Below are 19,021 nucleotides of genomic sequence, written 5' to 3'. Positions count from 1 at the left end.
TGAAAATTAATGCATGTAAATTATATAGACATGTAAATATTAGATAGTTTTTAATTTTCCGTACATTTTTTGGCTGAGAGTAATTTTTTTCGCTCAAGTTTATAAAAGTTTTATCATTATTTATGCCGGAAGTTTGTTCATATATTTTGTTTATACAAATTTACATTTAATGTTTTTTTAATTGTGCTGTAATTTTAAATTAAAATTTTTTATATTTTATTTAAGAGTTATTTAAAGAGTTTTATTACCGGTTTCAATCAATGAAAATTATTATAAACTACTTTAATTAATGAATCATTTTTCTCTTTTATTCTGTTTAAGGAAACATAAATTGACAAAATTTTATTTATCATTTTATTCTAAGTAGTAAAAAAATTGTTATTTGGCACGTTATTAAGACTAGTTTAAATATTTTTTTAATACAATTTTACCATTTTAATCAAGTGATAACAAAAAAGTTATTAAAGTAAATAAAACTATTTTTTAATTGAAATTTTTTTTAATTAATTGATTGACTAATTATCAAGATTAGTAAAATAAGTGGAAATATATGTTTATTGTTCAATTTGCTCATTGATTGACAGAAAATTTCTGTAAATTCCTTAGGTAAATATAAAATAACCATCTCATCCCTTTTAAATTAGTATTATTTGTCATAAGTTCCAGAAGAAGTAAGTAAATATGCACCATTCATTGATCAGCCTTTTCATTAACTTTATATTTAATGAAATTTGACTTTCTGAATGATATTTATACATTCTACGACATACCCGTAATATATATTTAATTTCACCTTGCTAGACATTTGATATCTATTTATTTTAATAGTATTCCACTGTTTAGTATAAGACAAACACAAACAAAACTGTGTATTTGCAGTAAACAGGGCTGCTCTTTTGTAAATACGTCGACACTACTGTTCGTCACTAAAAACGGACAGGAAAACAAAACACGATGCGGAAGTAGAGTTCTGTGCAAAACGTCGAAGAGAAATAAATACACAATTGCCGGAGGTAAAGTAACAGTAACCTATATTGATTACGTTAGATTACATTGAAAATGTAGATGGAATAGAATATCCCGTTGTTAATTAAATAGTTAGAACGTGGATCGTAAAATGCTTCGAATCGAAAATATTATTCTTTAGTTTCGGATCGTAAAAAAAATTCAGTATGTCTATGGAGAAGCTTCCAAAGCGAAGCAAAATGGATCCCAATTGCAGTTTTTATGAGGCTTCCATTTAGTTTTTTCGTGTCCATTTTAAGTTTAATATTTGGGAATTTATTGGATTGTTGTCAATGGTGAGCGTTCCCACCATGAACAAATTGTTTATTTTAATAACAACGTGGTGCATGCGTGGTCTTACTAAAACATAGTTTATTTGTGGTTCAGACAAGCACGGTTGTGCATTTTGCAAACACATAAACACGACAACCACGTAAAACGGGCAAGAAAACAGGACCGATAATAGTTCCGTGTTATCAAATGTGCCTGAGAAACACAGATGTAGGAGTTAGAGTAACCTACATTGTACAACGTCCACGATGTATTGGATCCTAGGAAAACTGTGGACACTGAATAAGAGTGCACTGTACGAGATAACCGGCTTGGTGTTTTTATTTTAGATATATTTTCTTGTTAGGAAGACATATCGAGACTATTTTGGAATATGGCGAATGCGCTGTATGGTCATAGGCGTACCAAGGATAATTTTGATAGGTTTAAAAGTTTTAAAATAATATTCTGATTTTTTGAGAATTAAGAGGGTTACCTTTACACAAGTAGAATATAACAAAAAAAATTATCATAGTAAAATTGCCTTTTGTGAAATTAGAAAGATGATAGGTGATAGATTTTTTATTATTGCTCAATGTTTAACTTCATTTTCCATTTACATTGACAAAGAAAATTAATTTAACTCCATTTAAATTCATCCACTACACATTAGTCTCAATAAACAAAAATAATTCAAAATATTCAATAGCACACAGTTATCAAGATTTAATAAAGCTCCCTCCGTGTAATATCAAACTGCGTCAAATCAACGTGAAGCACAGATTTCCAATACGGCCATTCCATGTTAGATATAACCGATATACTCATTAATTTTACTAGAATGTCACTGAAGTAATCAATATTCACCTTATAAATTTCACCCGTCAGACATATTAATTTTCCGGGGCTAATTGCTTTTGTGCACCCTCTTCTAATACAACAGCGCCTTAGCTCTTTCAGTTCAATTTTACTTTACAACAACATCTCCATAGTACGAGATTCACTGTATATCCATACTTGTTTAAATTAGACCCCTACAAATTGTATTGGAAACTGTAGATGAAATATTCAGTCAATAAAAAGCGAATAGTTTATATGAGAGAAATGTTTACTTTTAGTAGACAAAAATTGGCAATAGTCGTATATTTGCTGTGCATTGATCAAACAGATGCAATTCAATATTTATTTATATTGTAATATATATTAATTGATGACAATATGCTGTATTCCACTCAATAAATTTCAAATTGAGTATATTTCACAGGAACTAAGTTTTCTTTCAGCCATTCCTTTTAGCGTTGTTATATCACACTGAGAGTTTAATGTCAACACTAAGTTCAAGGTAACACAAATCCGGCACATTTCATGAAATATAAGCGTACTAAATATGTTCGGTTTACACACTAAATCACATCCATTCTATTTCAAGATGTAACTATGTAATCGTAATACAGACGTCCTTGCTATATTCAACCATTGATCAAATAGACTAATTGTAATAACAACAGTAAATGCCATTAATTTAATTTAATGCTACATTATCACTATACGGCCTTTACGGCACTTAAGTAAATTCCATGCCCCTCTAATCGAATGACTTTAATGTAAACATTTCGTCACGCCTGAAAAACTAATCAAGTCGAAAAACATTTGGAAAGTACGGAAAGTCTTTTCCATTTTACTTCCAGGAATTTATTGATTGACTTGCGACCAGTTTCATCCAAAGAATTTGGGCCAAATTTGTTTCAGGATCAATAAGTTTGGCAAAGGAAGTCGCATGAAGTCCGAAATGAAATTTTGCACCATTTTCTATATGCCTCGAGGCACTACTAAATATTTAATAAACTTCGTCCTTTAAATAATAAATGCAAGTGGAAGATTTATGGGGTTGAAACAATATTTAAAAGGGTTAAAAATGTATTCCTAAATTAACATAGTCAAGCCTCTTTAAACTTTGATGCCATAGTTTCGTTTCCCCTTTGAGTTTATTCCAAACTGGTGTATACAGTAGTTCTTATTACATATTCAGTAACCAAGGCAACAGCATGAAAATTATATTAAAATATATTTAGTTCAACATTGGGTTAAGGAATCTCTATAAGAGATCACATAAAATGATGATGCAGCCTTCAGGTATGAAATGGAACAAATGTTATATCCATACAACAAGGACAACAGATTTATCGATCTTAAGAAATATTAGTCTACCATTTCCTTCAATATCACGTAGTCAATTTTCAGCTGCACTCAAAGAAATTCAATAGCAACCGTTTTGTTGCATGTCACTCCCTCCATATAAAAATTACTCTCTGTCAAAGACAATACCAAAGTATTACAGAAATTTAATTCCAGCATAGAACCAGTTCATAACAAACGTGTGACAAATATTAATTTGAATACGTTCAAAGGTTCTTATAGCGACATAAATGAAACATTTAATTACTTTAGTGCAAAATTTCTATCCTACTTGTTGAGAATGATTAACCATTTCAACGGTTTAAAATTTATTTCGGTTGGCATCTGGAACAAGCCTGATTACAAATGATCAATTTAGTGTGACCTTCCCTAAACAAACACCATAAATTAATGGATTTGTTGCGACGCTGACAACATTTCCCCGAGGAAGATGAACAATTTCCTGGAGTAATTGAGTGAAATAAATTTATCTGCATTTGACCCAACAAATTGTCGCAATACTTGAATGTACCTTTTTGCGAGAATTTGTTAAAATTGCCATTCAAATTTCAGGCAAAATTTACTGCGGGGTTTTAATTAGTGGTATGAATGAACATGTTCTGGTACTTGGGGATTAGGAAGTTTTAGAAGTTAAATAACACAGGCTAAGCCGTTTATAAACGTGTAAATGTTACCGGGGGTGTTTTTAATAAATCGAAGGTTTAATGATTTGTATTTTAGATGAAGTTGCAACTAAAGGCTAATATTTGATCAAATTCTGAAAGCATAATCTGCAATGACTAATTACTAGTTAAAGTCAATAGTTGTGCAAGTTACATACGCACTGTATTAATTACATATGTGTATTGATTAATGCTAATTTTTAATGAACGGTCATTAATTAGAGAGCGACGATTGATTGCACAGAGCATAAATCGTCAAATTAAATTCTAGACGTTTCAGTAGCTGACGGCTGACTGGTTGGCATCGGTGAGAAATTGGAAATAGATATCAATTGGATTGGATATCGCGGAAATGGAAACAGGATATTAGAAAAAGTAAAATATTGCAAACCGTATCTTACTCCATTTCAATGTGTCGTACATATTTCACTTAAAATTACAACGGACCGAGATAAAAAGAATTTTGCTATACGTGCATTTAATAAAAATTACTATTTTATCTCCATTTCTGGACTTTTATTTTAGAGTTTAATGTATCCCATTTCGGGAATTTCCTGGCGTCGAAACTGAATGATAAAATTTTTGTCGAAATAAAACAATTGAAGCCAAACAATAGGGTTCATAAATCAATGAAAGCCTGTTAGTTAAACTTATAGTAACTTTTTTTATCAACTTTCTAAAATTCGTGCAATTTTTGATGAGTATTTAAACAAACCCCTCACAGTGAAATTTTGTACATTGTTGGTTTTTGCGCAATTTATCAAAGCGCCAATAGAAAAGCACAATTCAATAAATTCCCGATAGTGAAATAGCAAGGCTTTGTGCATTCAACGTTCTTTTCCTACCGGATTTGTTTTTCAGACTAAATGAAATGTTATGAGCAGATCGTGTTAACAGAAAATCGATTTTGGAACGCATCATCTTTCTTAATATCTTTTGTCATGAAATTAAATAAACTATTGGTTTCTGGGTTTCTGGTGCCAGAATTAATATTGACTTAGTCCCAATTGAATATCAAATTAACCCTCATGAATCAATTATAGGTCGACCACATAATAACACATTCAATACACAACTAAATATTATTGTGCCAAGAACTTGATTTCATAAGTCCTCAGATGAATAAGTTCTTTAATTTTCGCCACATGAGTTGATTTGCTTTAACCGGCGTTGAATAAATCCAGTGCACAAATCGATAAATTCCTAGCAGCACAATTGTAAGGATTTCCCTGTGCATTGAACTGTCTTCGGTTGTTTCAAGTGGATTTGTTTTTCAGACTCGCTGAAATGGGATTGGGGACCGCACTCTCTCCATCCGAATAAGAATGAGTCACGAGATGCAATCTATGCGATTCGTAGATTAAATAATATTTTGGAATTTCCAAACTCGCCAACTTTTAAAGCTGTGTGGGCATTGTAAGGGGGTTTGCGAAGTAAATTTGTACACAAATCAATAGATTTGCTACAGCAACTACTTGTGTGTTGAAGTGTTTCCAACTTGCTACTATTCAAGTGAATTTTAGTTTTTAGGTATTGAAAGCAATTCACCTCCTTTAATATTTAATAGTTTCTGACTGGATTAATTAATCCTTGGTACTTATTGTAAATTGATCTGCATAGGTTAGTTAAAACAAACAACTAAAACCACCTAAATAGTTATTGAATTTAGATATTGTGTTTCTTCAAAATTACTTACAAGTAAATTGATGGTGTCGGTAAATTATTGTGTAGTTCCGATTGATCAATGGGTGAATATTAAAGGAGAACGTCTCAACTAATTTATAGCGGTATCGTTTCATCATTTCGAACACAAAACCGAATTAATTGATGAGTAAATGCTACAACCGGTGGTGCATAGTAACAACACATTTTTACGTATAAACTGGGCCGAAATTTTTCAAACTTCACTTGTTTGTTAAGTTTGTATTAGGGAATTAAGTTGCGTGTAAAGCTTTCATGTTAACTTGCCCCTAAATCATAACCAAGACAGTTTACTACCATTTCCTTGTGGTGAATGGGGTAAAAACATGTACTTCATTCCCATATATTGCTTTCATAACGCCCTTGTCATTACAGAATTATACAGGAAATTAGAACTACCATCTACGGTAAAGTTATAATTAACTCTTAAAGTAACTGCAAACGGTATCGTAAAACCTCTTAGTTTTATTAAATTGGTGTTGTGGCAAATATTTCAACTCGTACACTTTTATGGCCACTAGAAAATGAACAACTAATCAACCGTACACGAAATTTAAATGTAAAAACAGCGATAAAATGCCACTGTAATGCCCCTTTGGGTATATGTTAACGATTATGCGCATTCGATGTTATTTCCTATGTCGACAATAACCGGAAAATTATTATATTTTGGCGTATTAACATTTTGCTTTCGCAACAAGAAATTATTGTAATTCCTTAAGACAAAAGCTTTATACGTATATTGTATATAAGACATGCAATATTCTTCTCTCAAATCCTCTTTTGAATATTAAACATAATACCTTCAGATTTTCCTATAGTTGAATAAAATTAAATTTCAGGCATTCCAAATTTATCCAAAACTCTTTCGTATGAAGAAACACATAAATATTCATTACAACGTGTCAAATGTGTGGAAATCAATTTTAATTGTAACAAAGGACAATTGCTGAAGAATAATGTTCCAACCCCCTGATAAGTTCACGGCTGAAGGAACTCGATACGAAATCCTTTTCAGTTTTTAAGACAGTTGTTGACATAGATGAATGGCATGACACGGTTTATCGATTGTTGTGAGTTCCCCCACTTACGAAACGCCACAAAAATTTATTCAAATTATCAATTTCTAAACGGAATAACGCCCCGCAATCCTTCAAAAGTAAATTGGACAAGATTAAAAGTATTACGAAATAATTATCGACGGACCACTGTTGCATGCCAGTTTAACATCAGTAATCTAGTTTAATAATTGGCAAAATCGTACGGATTTAATTGAATTTTCAAAACCCGTGTGCGAACGGAGATTAAAAAAAATCGACATGTGTCACACCAAATAAAAACGGCGTAGGCCGGGCAGCATTTAAATAATTTCAATCTGCAAACTGCAGCGAACGGACTGACACAAAATGCGTGTCCTAATCCTAAATTGACGGGAAGTGCAAAATGGGGATGAGTTCGGGGTGATAACAACCCCAGGGCAAAAATACATGGGGATTAATCTTAATTACATCCAATCGTCAGTTGCTACGTGAACAATGGAACACGAACTCACCATATTAATTATTTCCTGATAAACTTCCAGTATTTGCCAAGTGGAACTCCACTAGATTGACGAGATCATGGAAATTAGCCATAATATTTCCGTTTCCCCTTATTCGAAAGTTTCGTCGGCTAAATAAAGTTTACTTCGCAGGCGGGAGAAGAATACACGGGAACGTCACCACATCCAGCGGGAAATAAAATTTAAAAAGTTGAATGGAGGTTAAATGTCTTTGAAACTTTAATTACTTGCGAACTAAATTTCTGCCCTTGATTTTTGTTCGTTTTTTACTGGGTGCATGGAAAGACTTTATGTGCAGGTAAGTGCTAAACTTTGCGCCGGTTTTGGTTGCATTTGGTTCTGTTAAAATTGAGTTCACGTCATTACTTTTTATATTATTAGCGCCCGAATAAAACGCAGGTTGTTTAATTAAGGCGTGTTCAAGGCTGCCAATTAAAATTGATAGAATTTTTAATGCCTTAAAACTTGAACAGCCGCAGATGACATGGTGTAAAGTCCACCCCGGAAGTTTTTAAGTATTATAGGCACATAATAGAGTACTTGGTTATGAAAATTATTAAAAAAGAGGAAGGAAGGCTCGTTCTATCCAAAATAATAGCAATCACAGTAAAACCATTGAGGAACTTTGTCGAAACTAATAGTTTTAACACTTTTCAAGTTTTCCAATGAATTTAAAAGTTCGCGGATATTTCGTAGATAAAAGTGGGAAATAGTGATAATTGATAAAACTTCCCGAACACAAATTGTTCTAAGAGTTTAAAGTTTCCAAAGTGACTACAAAACTGGGCATCCAAAGTCAATAATAATATAAAAGTTGGTGTAGATAAGAATAGCAATGGGTATATCTTTTTAGATATTCCTAAAGATTTATGAGACTTAACAAAAATCAGAATAATTTCGTGGAAGTAAATCAAAAATTTTACTGGAGGTGGTTTTTTGAAATTCTTAATGCTGCAATAGCAACTGTATTTGAGGGATTAAATATTGAAAACTTATTTTTCACATCCGACCTAAAACTCCTGATAATTCATAACACAATGTATTAAGAGATGACTTAAACCAGTTTATACATGCTGGTTTAACTGGACTAATATAAATATCTTGTAATAATATTTTGCTACTACAGTGCTCAAATTAGTAATGCATAATCATGATTTATGTGTTTATATATGCATATTCCAATAAATATCCACATTTATATTTCAACCAATTATCACATAAATACACACATTTGAAAACTGAAATAGTATGTAGTGTTTAAACTTCCTAAAACGATAAATGCATCATTATTAACATATTTTGCTTCATTTACTGCATAAATAGAAATGAAATGTTACCTGGAACATGAGAATGTTTCAGGCTCCAATTTTATGCATCACACTGCATTATTTTTGGCTATCCACATTTATGATCCAGCCAACTATCACATAAATACTCACATCAGAAACCTGAAGTAATATGCAGTGTTTAAATTTCTTAAATTGATGAAGGCACCATTATCTTTTGTGTAATTAATCTGAATTACTAGAAGTGTGATGCCAAAAAATAATGGGGCGATTGCGACTATAAAAAAGTGATGCTTGCTTGAGAAATTCAATTTTTTGCATAGTATTTTATAAGTCTTTATTGAATTTTAAGGTACAAAAAGTGGTCTTTTATCAAATTAATGTTTATCGACTGTAATTTGTTTTACTTATTAAAGGCATAAATCAATCATATTCATTGAGAAGGAGCTTAAGACCTTCAATAATTAAATTTAATAAAGATATCAGCCCCGCTCACGGATATTATTCCAGTTATTAAAATAAGATTAGGGTGTAAAAAGTACATAAACCCCGGAGCTTAAAATGTCTCTAATAAATTTGGAGTGAAACAGCCTAATTATCATAACCGTTCTAGGCAACACAATAGAAACGCTCACATATCTAGAGGGTGATTCCCACCCTAGTTCGGTCGAGTTGTACTGGTAACCCCCTTTTAAAACTGCGCATCATTATGCATGCAGTCCGCATCGTTTATGCAGCAATAGTGTTATATTAACTACCAGAAATGGGATTAAAAGAAGGAAAAGTTGTGGTTTGTTGTTAACCCCTTACCTTGTGCATCGGAGTGCCCCAAAAGTCATTATAGAAAATATTAACTAGAGGAGTGTGAGGTCTTAAGTCACGGTTTTCTTTAATGGCACTAATGTCATCGAAAACGAAACCACAATAGCAGCTGTTGTAATAACATGCCACGCACGTTACCACCAATATAATCCCAAGCAGATGATTGAGTGCCATTTCGGACGTGACACCAGTACCGCAAAAAAAAAAATTAATCACTGTACCAACAATAGTCCGCACGGTACCGGCAACGTGGTGAGCATCAAGGAAACATCGACCATAAACAAAAAACAAACTAAAAATTTATTAACAGACAAAACAAATACATGGAAAACGGGAACGGTGGTGGAGTCAATTTGGGGCCGTAGCGCGGTAAAACTTCCTGAACGGAGGGTGTGCATCAAAACAGCTGTGCACGAAAGATCCTCGACCTCTCGGTCGGGTTGGATGGCCCAGGCCCGATACAAGGTGTTCAGTTCAATCGTCGCATGCAACCAGCCTAATGACGGCACCGGTACGCACACTTAGTACACATCTCGGGGGTGGCGCACAAACGCATCTCAACCCCGCAACGGAACTGCTAACACTGAAACGTTGGCGGCCGTTTTCGACGGTAACTGAACCGGTTTCGGTTCGCTCTGCGTGTGCTGTCGGCTCTCGCTTCGTCGTGCCGTAGTGCGTCGGTGCGTCACGTGACCGCGGGACCGAGTACGGTCGGTTGCCTACATGTCGGCGCTCGATATCTCAATCGGTTTGGCGAGGGGTGGGGGGTAGGTGTTAGAGACGGCACGAAAAACGGTCCCGGATTGACGGAAAACCGAACTGGACCGCCGTCTCCGCATTCATTTCGCTCCGCAATACAAATTTATGATAATGTACACGTTTTTCTCACAGTCGGGTCGTTGGTACCGACTTGGCTGGGCGATTTTTAAAATTGTTAAAAGAAGTCGTAATCTTGTTTAGATGAATTTAAAAAACCGTTATTGAATTCAAATGTGCTAATCATTTTTATTTTATTTATTTTGTTGGTTCCCTCAGGGTATTGTTCTTGGACCACTGTTGTTTATTTAGTATATAAACGATATTGTTAGTGTTATTAAATCCCGTTTAATGAGCACATTTGCTGTCAACAGAGTGTTATATATTGAGTAGGAAAATGTGGTTAACATGACCACACTGTAAATGCAGATTTAAAATTATTAAAAGACTGGCTCTATAAAAATTGTTTTAGTCTCAATTTAAACCTAACCAAATTTATTATTTCAAAAAAAAAAACACCTAAAACTAACAAATAACATATGATGGTGTGCTAAATGAATAAATTATCTAAAAACGTATTTTTCATTTGCTGAATAGCAAAACTTTTATGTATACGAACAAAATTATGATTATACAATTATTCAATAACTCCGCACTTGCAATTCTGTTATACTGTTTGGTATAAGCTGCTAATTTATAAGATTAACGAATTGCAAATGTTATAAAATCGTGTTACGTATTTTACATGTGAATTGCTTCACATTTCGCTGTTAGTTTGATGTTAAAAGTTTTAATTTAATTTTTGTTATGTGTAAAGTGGGAGTTGTTTCATGGCTATATTTTGTTTATTTAGCAAATTACTTTCAAATATATAAATATTAGTCTGAAACACTACAATTGTAATAAAAGCACATTTGCAAAGCATTATAAATTAAATAGTTTTTATTCACCGTATATTTTTACTGTATTGTCTTTTATGTTCTTTTTTTTTTTGAAAATTGTGAAATTTGTATTCTTTATATCAGTGATATTACCAAAGACAGTGAATGAAAGAAATTTTGTCTGCTTGAACAAAACAAGTGAAGAAACTTTTTCATGTTTTCTAAAAATTTCGGATTATTTTGACTGAAACTTGAGAATTTGGGAAACAAAGTCAACTGATATTATTAGTAGTAATTAAAAATATTATTAAAACAGCATTTAACTTGCCATTAAGGTAATTAAAAGATGCAATTCTACTTAGTTACGTCTGAGCACTTGTACATAATATATGACAGGTAGGATAATGTGTATAAATGATGTAGAATCATTTGTCAAATTCTCAGTTCATCGCACAACATTGACAATGAACATCAAAAAATACTTGGCACTAAGAGGATGGGAGAAAGTGTTCCTAAATATTCTAGAGGAAAGTGACAATAAAAATCTAGAAAATACTACTAGAATAGATATGCCGAATGCGTCTGAAAAGACTGACGATCTGAATGAGGATGAGGAAAATTCTAACAATAACCTGAAGAGTATTGAATTTATTATATTGTATATTATGGTTATACTGTTAATTATAATCATTATTATTCAACTGTATGTATTTAAATTTATTGTGATGAAATAAAAAATTTTATATTAATAAAGTTTAGTAGTTTAGTAATATGTGACACTTATTTTATCGTTATACAGAAAACAAAGGCGTTTATTTACTGTGTTAGTAGTAATATTAATAATAATAATATTTTAAATTTGATTTACTTTACTCCTTCTTAGAATATATATCATTTTCAAAAATCGAGGGATGTATTGAACCAGTAATATCGCACAGAAACAGATTAATACATATTATAACTTTACCATATTTGGACAACATCGTTACATTGATACATTTAAGTAGTATTATTCACTTGCACTCAAATAAGCTAATAATTGTTTAATATCACCTATTGTCTGATTAATTATTTATATGAAAATAATATGTATTTTTTTGGTAGTGTTTTTAACTTTAACAAAGTGGAATAAATTATTATAAATATATATAATAATATGTATTATGACTCTTCTCAAAAATATAGTGAGTGTTAATAATAATTTTTGGGTTTTCCCATTTTAAATTTTAAATCAGGATTTAATTTAGGATTTATATAATTATTATACAAATGTCACTTAAATTAGTCTTTAACAGGTTACATACAACAGGTGGAATATTATATATAAATAACATAATATTAGTTCTCACATTCGCAGTTCATTGCGCAACAGTGACAATGAATATCAAAAAATATTTGGCACCGAAAGGATTGGAGAGGTTGTCCCCAACCATTCTAATAGAAAATGAGAAAAAGGATGATGTGGAAAATATTACTATAATAAACATGCCCGACGTGACTGAAAAGGTTGTGCTGAATGAAGATGATGAAAATAATTTGAAAGAATGTGTATTACTGTGTCTGCTGATTTTACTTTTAATTGCATTAGTTATCAATCAATTGTACCTATTAAAATTATTTGTAGTGAGCTGAAAATGTAAATATTAATAAAATTAATAATTAATACTAAACTAGTACTGTTATTGTTTTATTTGTCTGTTATTAATTAGATATGTTATATTGTAGTAAAGGAATTGTCCTGATTCAAAATTTTAACCATACGGAAAATTATAATAATTTTATGAAAATTAAACATATTTTATTATTGTTTTAAAGCATTGAACATTTTATGCAAAAGATCGAAGATTTAAAGCATAATTTGTTATGAAAATTAAATTCGTAGGGTTGAATATAATATAATACAATTGAAGATTTTGAATTTTATTATTGTTCGAATGCATAATATTTTCTAGGTAAAGGCAACAGGTAAATAATTATTCAGTATAAATAATGCAACAACATTTGTAAAATTCACAGTTCACTACATGATACCAAAGATGAATTTCAAAAAGTATTTCGCATCAAAGGTATTGGAAAACTTATCCCAAACAACCTTAAAGGAAAATGAGAAAAAGAGCGATATGGAAAATATTACTTTAATAGATGTGACTGATTGGACTGAAAACATTGCCATCCTAAATGCAGATGATAAATATTGTTGGTATAATGTGGATAGACTTTTAATATTGTTTGTAATGTTTATATGTTTTATTATTATTGGTATTCTGTCATATATTGTTGTTAAATTATTTTGATATATATATATTCAATAAAATTTTTAAAATCAACCCTAGTATTAGAGTATTATTTTAATTTTTGTAATAACAAGTATATATATGAAAATTTATATCAAGTATATCAATTGTTAATATTTCATTAAATATTCCAATAAAGCATATAAGAATTACAAAGTAGTAAAGTCGAGCCGTTTAATAATTGAAATAATAATTACAAATTATAAATATAAACGAGTAGACGATACATTTTGTAAGTCCTGTCCTGACATTTCACTGATTACTCTATTAATATTAAATTCTCGACTACAACGATATTTTAATGAAAAATATCGAGGAAGTCAATCAGCTCTTTGTCGTACTTGTTATTGGATCTACGCCCAATTACCGACCTATTGATTAATTTTTCTTTGTCGATTTGATCAAGAATGTTTGACAGATATTTAAGTGTTATATCTGTTCAAGGGCATACTTCAATTTAACCATACCTGATATTTTCCGATGAAATCCTCTAATGAACCCTCTTCGAGTCGTAATTGGCGAAACGTGAAATATTCAATATTCTATAATTTACTGCGATTCTTTGTAAGTGCACGAGGAATGCGAAATGATCAAGTAAGAGGGAGTTTTTACTTTAATGTAGGTATATTAAATTTGAAATTTAAATTCTATGGATTCCTCCGCATTTAAAGAAAACAAGCGTATTCAAGTTAAGCCCTGCGAAGGCGCTTTGAAATTGACGATAGATGCTGGAACATACCAGAAATAAATTGTGTTTCATTTAAAATAATTTTAAAAAACCAGTCAGTAATTGGAAATTCAGTTTCGGTATTTCAATTATAACTATGCAACTGCAATTGATAAATACCACAGTAGGTTTAATTAATTTAAATTTAATCAAATTGAATTAACAGTCAACAAAGGTACCCAATTAAAAACTATCGGTAATAATGTAATGCTTTATGATTATGTATGTAATGAATGAATCTACAAAGTTATTTACGATATATTTTAGCAATTCATACTACATTATAAATTATCATTATGTAGAACAGCTTTTAATAATAAATCAAATGTCTAATAATTAAAAAAAATATTGGGGTTACTAAATTTTATTGAAGCACTATTTATTATAAAATATATACAATAAATACAACTGATCAATAATTAATAGAATTAAACATATAAACATAATACACCATATTATGTTTTCAATTCTCTGCAATTTGTTGCTTAAAATTTTCTCCTCTTCATTCAGAGCATCATTCTTTACGGTAACGTCCGTCATATCTATCGAAATAGTATTTTGTACATCGTCTCTCTTTTCGGTTTCGTTTGAAATCGTTTGGTGCATCTTCTCCAACCCTTGTACAGCCAAATATTTTTTGATATTCATTGTCAATAGTACGTAAGGAACTGCAACTTGGAGAACTGCTGCTGCATAATTTATGCACAATATCTACCTGTTGGTTATCACCCAACAGGTGTATTTCGTTAGAATTGTTTGAATTACAACAAAATAAATAGTAGAATAAATATGGCTTAAATGCAATAACACAATAAAATTTAAAATATAAAATATAAAACATGATTTGTGTATCATCGATTGTAACATATTTGTAAATTTTTGATGAGGATTAATTATACAACTTGTATGTAGGAACAACAAATCCGGAAGATTCGAAATTGTTGAAATATTTGAAAGTCGGGATTAACAAATGGGCATATTGTATTATATGTCTAATAATCCCTTAATTATAAAATGCGTATCATTTCGTTATATAATTCCTCATTCTCTTTTATTTGGTTCTTTTTAAAACGTTTGGGATAATCTCTCCAATATTTTAATTTAATGACTGATATTTTTATTGAAATCAACATATTTGAAGAGATTCTTAAATTTACTAACGATATTCTACGTCTATTTTTATTGCATACACATGTATATGTTTCTTAGAGACAACAGCTAAGAGTAGATAATAATGCTCGTGTAATACTAAATTTATTTATCAACATATTTTCAAACATATATCAATTTCAATATATACAAGGATATAATTATACCAATTAAACATAAAAACACAATAAACATCAGTAGAATTTCATTCAAGTAATAGCAAATATATGAATCTGGAACGACATCAGTCACATGTTGCATATCTATAGTAATATTTTGGAAATCAATCTTCTTCTCATTTTCGTTTAATATCGTTTGTTGCGAATATCTTGGTACAAAAAATACTTTTAAATTCATTGTCAACACTATTGTGTGGTGAATTACGACTTGATAAGCGATGTTACGGAATATATACTCAATAACAAAATTATTCGCTTACCTAAATTTTCTTGGAAATGTTGTATTTAAACAACAATTACGTAAATAATAATAAATAATAATGCTCATGTAATACTAAATACTATTTTATTCAACATATTTTCAAACATATATCAATTTCAATATATACAAGGATATAATTATACCAATTAAACACAAAAACACAATAAACATCAGTAGAATTTCATTCAAGTAATAGCAAATATATGAATCTGGAACGACATCAGTCACATGTTGCATATCTAGAGTAATATTTTGGAAATCACTCTTCTTCTCATTATCGTTTAATATCGTTTGACGCGAATATCTCGGTACAAAAAATACTTTGAAATTCATTGTCAACACTATTGTGTGGTGACTTGATAAGCGATGTTACAGAATTTATACCCTATAACAAAATTATTCGCTTACCTAAATTTTCTTGGAAATGTAATTGGGTTGTATTTAAACAACAATTACGTAAATTGTTGATTTAGGTAAAAATTATTGATTGATGTTAGAACAACATCAGTGTGATTAGTGACAATTAGTATATTGTATTTATGTTGTTACAAAAATTTATTTATATATATATATATATATATATATATATATATTTATTTGTGGACAAAATTCTATTATACAACAATATTACAATAATTAATGTTGTTGTTTATATATTTGTTAGCATTTTAGATTTATGTAAAAATTATTGATATATAATTTGCTATGAATATAATATGAATAATAGACTTATGTAGTAATTACATTTCTTATTTATTTGTATACATTTGTATAAGATTTTTGATTTATTAAGCCACATCCTGCATTAACACCAAATTGTTTAAAAATTTTGAGATGAGAGTACTGTCTATTAGTTATATAGAATATGTATATCACAAATTAAATCCAGCCTTAACGCAAAAACAAAATAAAACGACACATACAAATAAAAGTGTTAATAAAGCAAACACTTCTTTGTAATAATCTCGGTTGATTTTATCCCTCAACTTTTGATAAGGATCAAAGTTTCCAACTTCCACGATGGTATCTACTTTGTTCGAAATAATAAATATTTGAACGTCCTTGTTGTTATTATCATCGGATTCCTTAGTAACATCCATAACTATGTAATTGTGTAATGTTCTTGAGCAACTCTTTATCAATGTGTGATTTTAAAGAAAAATTTCAACTTATAAGTCATACAGGTATACAGGCATAAATGATATTTTGTACATTAATCCTAGTTAATTTTATTAGGAATTAAACAAATACAAAATAGTAAGGAAACCGAACTGGTCGAAATTAGCGGTCTCTGTTTTATGTGTTTGCACCTAAAATGTTTCCAAAGCCATTCGACTTTATGCTCTTGCCAAATGGTAACGATATTATGACCAAGTGGGACGTATTATAGCTATAAAAAGGGAGTTATTTCGTTTTCTACTACCAACGCCCATCGGCACCCCTTAAAAGACATAACTTGTTGTTTTGTTGGCCATGGGGTAATAGAAAAATTATTTACGGGAGCTGTAAACGTCTCTAACTCAATAACCCACCTTTATTGATCGAAAATTATAAATCTTTAGAGTGACTGGTGAGTTTTTTTTGCATAAAATATTGGTTTGAAACATGTAGGTGTTCTTGGTTTATAATGGAAAGGAATCTTTCTTTTTAAGCTTTAATTTTTTGAGTAAATAATTAAGAAGTTTTATAAGTAACAATTTGAAAAACATCGGTTATTCGTATGGAAGCAATTTAAACTTTCAGAATTATGATTGTTGTTTATTAATTGAAATATTTGGGCGCTGGAAAAGATGTCATAAAATATCATTATTAAAGTTCTGAAAGAATAAAATAAATTCAATTACAGTGCAGCCATCAAAGCAAATAGTGTAACATATTTGAAATGAGTTTGGCTTAAATCTTACATCAGTAAAAAATAAATTTACTACTACTATAATTATATTAAAATTGACGTTTTATCGGCCTCTGTCTTATATTTTAGAGGAGTTTTGTTTTTTGTGATTAATAAAGGGAAAATGGAAATAACGGAGGTTCCGCTTTCGTTGTTTGTTGATTATTCACTGGATTAGTGTGTGGTCGTTATACTTTTAATTACCACACCCAGCTTGTGAATAATCCGCTCCCGCTAAAATCAAAAATCCCAGCCGCACCTCGTCATAAAAGATTATTGCCAGGTAGGTGCATTAAAACGGCCTCAGACACGAAAGAATCTAAATGACAATTCGGTGTGATTTCGGCATTTTCTGATTGGCGTCGGCAGGAAAAATAAGAATGGCGAACTTTCCGTTCCGGCTGGGAAATTGCAAAAAGAAACATTTAGTCTAATATCCCCGTAGCCAAGTTCTTGCCGAAATTGGGTCAGCGGTATTCCGAAACCCGCAAAAATCCTATTGCTTATTCGAACCGAATAAAGACTTAAGCTTTCGGGTCCCCCTGGCTTCTTTCAGGTGAAATTCGTACATATTTCAGGGACCCGCAATAAAGGATTCGTTCGCAAAGCGGGTTTTTAATTTAGTACCGCGATTGAAGTGCACGTTCCTCCACTTCCTGGGATAATTTTACATTTGCGGGATTTATCATTTTAAGTGGGCGGACGTGCATTAATTCCGTTGGCAGTGTGTCAAAACATTGTGCCAGAAATACTGTAGAATGTAGCAAACATCTATTTATTATAACTCGTATTAAATGCAACTAAAATTTTTAAAACGATGTTTAAATTTTTCAATAATACAAAAAAGTTACATCGCCAGATAATTGTTAATATTTAAAATTAAATGTTTAAAACTCTGTAATTAATATATATTAATATAGCAATTCTACATATTGCATTATATATTAGTTATTAAATAAATTATAAGGATTATTTATATTCGTTTATATTAAAGGATATTAAGAAATTACAAACAAATAATAAATAAATTGAAAATATATTTAAATTTATAAAATATTAATATATAAGTAATCCAAAAATATTGAATCCTATATATATTGATCATTGAATTACTATACATATTTATAATAAAATAAATTATTAAAAGATTATAAATATTGAACTACATATATTTGAAAGTATTATATATATATACACATACAGTCAGTGAGATAAAAATTGAATCATGTAGATCCAGTGGCCCAATTTTAACAAAATTAGGTGGGTACTCTTATCCACATGAGGTCTAAAAATGATTACATTTTGAAGATTGTTTGTGTTAACGAGGTTTAACACTATTTTTCGTTAAATTCATATTTTTTTCACTTTTGTTTAAAGGA

General features: G+C 30.5%; 1 protein-coding gene across 1 annotated transcript in view; it reads right to left on the bottom strand.

Annotated features, from left to right (window-relative positions):
• Nucleotides 1–10,126, bottom strand: part of LOC109596455 (protein O-mannosyl-transferase Tmtc3-like) — a 74,495-nt gene extending 64,369 nt beyond the window's left edge. The window contains exon 1 of the mRNA XM_049969859.1: nt 9,492–10,126. Within this exon, the coding sequence (XP_049825816.1) occupies nt 9,492–9,677 (186 nt within the window). The 5' untranslated portion in view covers nt 9,678–10,126. The remainder of the gene's footprint in view (nt 1–9,491) is intronic.
• Nucleotides 10,127–19,021: the final 8,895 nt, after the last annotated feature.

The sequence above is a fragment of the Aethina tumida genome, chromosome 7, assembly GCF_024364675.1.
Source record: "Aethina tumida isolate Nest 87 chromosome 7, icAetTumi1.1, whole genome shotgun sequence".
Taxonomy (NCBI): domain Eukaryota; kingdom Metazoa; phylum Arthropoda; class Insecta; order Coleoptera; family Nitidulidae; genus Aethina; species Aethina tumida.
The sequence above is the reverse complement of the archived record's forward strand: the minus strand, read 5'-3'. Positions and strand labels throughout refer to the sequence as shown.